We start from the raw sequence: 6,185 nt of genomic DNA on the forward strand, positions 1-6,185 counted from the left end.
CATTCGCCCTACTACCGCGAAGGAGCGGTACTACCGTGGGCACCTGCAGTACTACCGCGCCACCGCACGGTACTACCGCTGATGCCTACGGTACTACCGCTTTCCTGGGAGCAGTACTACCGCGACCCAACCCAGCAACTAGAACCAGGGAGGCGAGAAAGCGGAGGAAGCTCCAAGGGAAAAAAGGAGGGGACAAGAAGGAGACGTGTACGTGATGATTCCACCCAAACCTTTCCAACGCGGACCCCCTCTTAATAGTACGGCTTTCCTACGACTCAAATCCACCAAAAAGAAACGTAGAAAAGACACCGTCTTCAACAGTCTTCGAGGGGCACCCAACCGTCTTGTGCCTAGCGATTAAATGTCTGGGATACTCGAGGCACACCATTAGTCCACAAACGCGTTGTCATCAATCACCAAAACACCTTAGGGATAAATATGCTCTTACATAAGTATTGCCCACCAATCGCCTAGCTATGCTCAATAGCGTCTGTATTTTCTCAAACTGTACTAGTAATATAAGTCATCGATTCTATTTTTAAGTTTTTCTTTTCATTGTATGTATTATTGATTATTTCATTTTTCTCCTCTAGAAACCGCTTTACTTGGCCTATTCCCCGCATATATCAGAGCTTCCAACATATAGTAAGCACGGCTTCTGTTATAGCAGCGAGCACGTCAACTGATGCTTGTAAGCACGGCTTCTATTAGAAGCGGGCGGGGACTGATGATTTTAAACTAATTGAAATCTAGACATATGGCAGCACAAACATGGACAAAAAAACCGACCTGGGGCCAAATAGGAATCAGACGTGTGTTTGTTAGGCACTCCCTATTGATATCATCATCAACAACTTTGCATCTAGAAAGTTAGAACAAAAAGTTGAAGCTAATATATAAGGGGCCATGATTCTTGTTTCGCCCCAACCCCTCGAAATCTCAAGACCGGCCCTGAGCAAAACCAAATTTATTCTTCCTTATAGTCGGATAGGGGATCAGTTAGACTTGGCGTTTGAGAGGTTAAGCTTTATTTTTCATTTTTCAAATTGGTGGGTTATTTTATTTAATTAGTATTTTTATAGCTTATTTTATCGATTTGTATTTCAACTTTTTTTAGTTTCAGTCTATAATCATGAGTGTCCTACTAAATTATTTATTACATAGTTCCCTTTATTTTCATTATTCAACAAGCATCTCCTGTATTTTCTTAGTATTTCATTATTGTCAATGTGTACCTGTCAATTGTTATATGTGGTTATGGTTTAGGAGTTCTTTTTTAATCAATAGTTCTTAGTTATTTTCAAGGTTTAGTTAGCAGTTTTCAGTTTTTTCAGGGTTCAGTGTATGGTTTTCAGTGTTATATATTCATTTTGTGTTCTGTCTCTAGTTTTTAGTCTTGCATGGTTAGTTTGAGTGACGTCAGTGTTTCATCAATCATCGGTTTTGATATTTTGGTTTAATTCTTAGCATGAGTTTTCAGATTTTCAGTTTAGTACAAGTCATCATTAGGTTTTAGTCTTTAAAGAGGGAGTGACATCATTTGTTTAGTGTCCATAGGTTTTCTGTCATGTTTCAGTTTTCAATCGTGTAGTTATTTCTGTAAGTACTTTGAGAGCTAGGTGTCATTTTTCTGTTTTGTCAGTTAGTTTCATTCTTCATTAGTTTCTTCATTTCTTAGTCTCAGTTATCAGTTCTTAGTCTTCAAAGTTAGTTGTCACTACCCTTCTAAGGATCAATATCTTTCAGTTACTAGTCTTCATTAGCCTAAGGATCGACATTCGTGTGCTTATGTTGCTATCAGTTCTTAGTTTTTTTAGGGTGACGATGTGCTTTTTCTGAAGTATAAGTCGTTCGCCGTGCACAATTTTTATTTTGTTATAGTTGTTGTGTTTGCTTCAATCTACTGGTACCTTTTTATGAACCATCTATTGTCAGTATCTTTTTCTTCAGTTAGCTTTCATGTATGTATTGCCAATCAATCGCCTAGTTATGCTCAATAGCATATGTATTTTCTCAATCTGTACTAGTATCATAAGTCATTGATTCTATTTTTCAAAGTTTTGCTTTTCATTGTATGTATTATCGATTATTTCATTTTCTCCTCTACACACCGCTTTACTTGGCCTATTCCTCGCATGCATTAGAGCTCCCAACATATAGTAAGCAAGAGTTCTGTTATAGCAGCGGGCGTGTTAGCTGATGCTTGTAAGCACGGGTTCTATTAGCAACGGGCGGGGACTGATGATTAGACTAATTGAAATCTAGACATGTGGCAGCACGACAATGGACAAAAAAAATGACCTGAGCCCAAATAGAAATCAGACGTCTATTTGTTAGGCACTTCCTATTGATATCATCATCAATGACTTTGCATCTAGAAAGTTAGAACAAAAAATTGAAGGTCATATATAAGGTGCCCTAGTTCTTGTTTCGCCCCCGAAATCTCAGGATAGGCCCTGAGCAAAACCAAATTTATTCTTTCTTATAGCCGGATAGGGGATCAGTTAGAGTTGGCGTTTGGGAGGTTAACTGTAGACGCATCCAACTACATCTATAATCTAACTCTGATAGGGAGAATCCATTCAGGATTTGAATCACAAGTACGAGTATTAAACAGGTTACTGAAGATCAAATTTGGCTTTTATGTATTCCCTCTGTCTCATCATACAAGAGTGTTTTTGACACTACACTGATATTAGTTGTTATAAATCTGACGGGCAGAATGCATCACCCATTTCTAGAAATCTGTCATTCGGGATTCAAATCACAAGTACGAGTATTCAACATGTTACTGAAGATCAATTTTGACTCTTATATAGCTGTTGGCATGTACTTTCTTCGTCTCAAAATGTAGGACTTTTTTAACATTTGTAGAGTGTCAAAAAACATCTTAAATTGTTATGAGACGGAGGGAGTACTTTTGACGTACGTAGGCGCATCCATCTATGTCTACAAATTTGACCAGCAGAATCCAAGCTCACAAGTATGAATATTCGGCTAGCTATTGAAGCATTTGGACGACCGCTAAATAGTACTCTACTGTAGTACCGCATACAGTGTTGACTCACTACTGAGTAGTCAACTCCGTGGACTTGGCATGCCCATGGCCGTCTTCCTTCTCCACGCCATCGCCACCACCGAAGAGCTTCTCGGTGTCCTCCAGGCCCCGGCCCCTCGTCTCCGGCAGGAAGCAGTACATGAACACCCACCCGGCGGCAGCTATGCTGGCGTAGAGGTAGAAGTTCCCGGCGAGCGTGATCTTGTGGGAGAGCGAGTAGAAGGACATGGTGATGGCTCCGCTCATGATCCGGTTCATCGCCGTGCCGAGCGCGCACCCCTGCGCGCGCAGCCGCAGCGGGAAGATCTCCGAGCTGTACACCCACGCGATGGGCCCCATCCCGATCGAGAACGACGCCACGAACGTCAGCACCGACGCGATGCTCACCCCCGACAGCGCCGTCGCCCCGTCCGCCGGTGAGGCCCGCTGGGCGATCACGTGCAGCGTCGACGCCAGCGTCACGAGCGACACCAACATCCCGCCGGCGCTGGTGAGGAGCAGCGGCCTCCGCCCGACGCGGTCGAGGAGAAACGTGGCCACGAGGATGAAGAGCGTCTTGGTCGCGCCCACCGAGATGGTGGCTCCGAGCGTGTTGGCGTCGGACTTGATGCCGGCCTTCTCGAACACCCGTGGGCTGTACAGCACCACGGAGTCGATGCCGGAGGCTTGCTGGAAGAACTGGAGGCCGAGGCAGGCGATCAGGATGCGGCGCACCGGCGGCGTCGGGTGGAGCAGCAGGTCCCTCAGGACGCCCTCGCCGTGGGTGCCCTTGTTCTTGCGAACGATGGCGAGCAACTCGTCGTTATTGTCGTCGGCGATCCCCTCGGGGATGCCGACGGCGCTCTTGATGTCGGCGAGCCGCTCCACGGCCTCCTCAGGGGAGTCGGAGGTCTTCTCGAGCACGCGGCGCGCGTCCGCGATGCGGCCCTGCATGACGAGCCACCGCGGCGACTCCGGCATGGCGAGCACGCCAACAGCGAGGAAGACCGGCGGCACGGCGCCGGCGAGGAACATGGCGCGCCAGCTGAGGTGCACGGGCAGGCCGTGGAAGGCGTAGTTGGAGATGTAGCCGAGGAGCACCCCGGTGTTTATGAACACCTCCGGGAAGGACGTGAGCAGGCCGCGGGCGGAGGTGGGGGCGACCTCGGCCGTGTACACCGGCGCGATCATGAGCGCGTAGCCGACGCCGACGCCGGCGACGAAGCGGCCGAGCATGAGGACCGCGTAGCCCGGGGCGAGGCCCATGATGAGCGCGCCCGCGAAGAAGATGACCGACGCGAGGACCATGGTGTAGCGCCGGCCGATCCAGTCGGACGTGCGGCCCGCCGCGAGCGAGCCGACGAGCGAGAAGATGTTGATGATGCCGGCGAGGACCTCGATCTGCGTGTCCGTGATGTGCAGGTCCCTCTTCATGAATATCTGCGCGCCGCTCATCACCGAGACATCTGCTCCATCGCGCCGCGCGCGCACGCACAAACACAAGAATGTTAATGGCTGCACATACGCGCGTATCACAGGGTACGTGGCTGGTGAGAGGTGCACGAACCATAGCCGAGGAGGATGGAGTTCATGGAGGCGAGAATGGCGCAGGCGAGGGCGTACTTGTTGAGGGGCGCGCGTTTCGCCGGTGCCTCGCCGGCGGGGATGTCGGCGAGCACATCCTTCGACATGGTGAAACGGGGGAGGAAGTTTGTGTGTGAACTGTGAAGTGGCTCTCGGCACACTCGACGTGTCCTGCTCCTGCCCGAGCCCGCACTGCTGCCTTCGCACGCTCTAAATACTGGTCTTCCTCATCAGATTAATACAGCGCCCAGCGAGGACCCGGGGCGTTGCTATCATGTGAGAAAAATGGCGCGCGAATCTGCGAGATGATCAGCGCCCCGTTTTCATGTGGAGCCAGACGACTCAAGCGAACACTGACATGAGCTGCGGCCTGCATGCATTCATGCATGGCTCTCAAATGGAGAAGTGCCTTTGATTTCTCCATGTATGTATCGCTGAATAAAGTGTGAATTTGTGTTCTATCGTGATTGGAGTTTGAAAAACGTAGATTTGGTGTGTTGTAGTAATAGCCAATTTGTGTCGTTTTCAGTAGAAAAAGATGCTAGTCTACGTTGGGATTGTCCGGGTTAATATATGTTCCACCGGACTGCAATTTCCCACCGATAGCGTCGAGATGACAACAAAACGCTACTCCTTTGTTTCTCTACACCCGCAAGAAGTTCAGAGCTAAGCACTTCTTTTTAGAACAGAGCAGGCACATTTGTTCGTGTTGTATACCCCCTCCGTCCCAAGAGCTGATTTAGACAACTTTATACTAAATCAACTACGCTTATTTTGGATGGATGGAGTATATGAGTATGACGTGTAACATACTGGTAAACCGGCCAACAAATTGCTTTATTTGGCTAATAGTTTGCTCGCGGCTATTATAAATTCACTATATCTCACTAGTTATATACTCCCTCTGTTCCACGACAAGAATTATGGAATGGAAGAAGTATTTGTCACTGTTGACCCCTTTTTAGAAATATAAAAAAATCAATTTATTCATCAAACCTAATGGCAGTACAAAGAACAAAAGAAGCAATAAAAATTACATCGCCACTGACCTTTATTGGGTACATATTCATGGTTTTGTTCGAAGCGACTGTTCCAATGACATTTCCAATACAAGACCTTTCTGTTTCTCCTCTAGTTGGCATGTGTCTTATAATTTTCTCCGGAAGTTTTCTTTTCCAAAAATTCCAACATATAAGTGTCCCTATAATTTGTACTGGTCAATCATTTGTAAGTTCGACCATCTAACTTCAATAACCTATAATTCATATTACTCCCTCTACTAGTACTAAAATTATCATATATATTTTATATTCTGAGTATTATTTTTTATTTAACATGTTTGTTGATCAATTTATGATCAGAATTCCCTCTTTAAAGTTATCTCGATGTTCGAAAGGCCTTGCATTTCAAACCGAAGGTAGTGCTCAATATTAGAGTGTACTAAAAGTTATTTGATCCGAAGGTAGTGCTCAATATTAGAGTGTACTAAAAGTAATTTGATTCTTGACCCCTGGCCGTTCTAAGTTCAACATCGTCCCACCATCCTTGTGTATCGTGAGTTCAT

General features: G+C 46.5%; 1 protein-coding gene across 1 annotated transcript; it reads right to left on the minus strand.

Annotated features, from left to right (window-relative positions):
- Positions 1–2,876: 2,876 nt before the first annotated feature.
- Positions 2,877–4,837, minus strand: LOC125552609 (polyol transporter 5). Its single transcript, XM_087518821.1, has 2 exons — positions 4,605–4,837; positions 2,877–4,503 (listed from the first exon to the last, which is right to left on the minus strand). The coding sequence occupies exons 1-2, from the start codon at positions 4,726–4,728 to the stop codon at positions 3,068–3,070; spliced, it is 1,560 nt and encodes a 519-aa protein (XP_087374947.1). The 5' UTR covers positions 4,729–4,837; the 3' UTR covers positions 2,877–3,067.
- Positions 4,838–6,185: the final 1,348 nt, after the last annotated feature.

The sequence above is a fragment of the Triticum urartu genome, chromosome 4A (assembly GCF_056163025.1).
Source record: "Triticum urartu cultivar PI428250 chromosome 4A, HENAU_Tu73, whole genome shotgun sequence".
Taxonomy (NCBI): Eukaryota; Viridiplantae; Streptophyta; class Magnoliopsida; order Poales; family Poaceae; genus Triticum; species Triticum urartu.

Bases quoted from the DNA above. Each gene is read 5' to 3' on its own strand.
- LOC125552609 (XM_087518821.1), bottom strand. From the start codon at position 4,728: ATGTCGAAGGATGTGCTCGCCGACATCCCCGCCGGCGAGGCACCGGCG. The intron at 4,504-4,604 runs GTTCGTGCACCT...GCGATGGAGCAG, and splicing joins CTCCATCCTCCTCGGCTATG to ATGTCTCGGTGATGAGCGGC.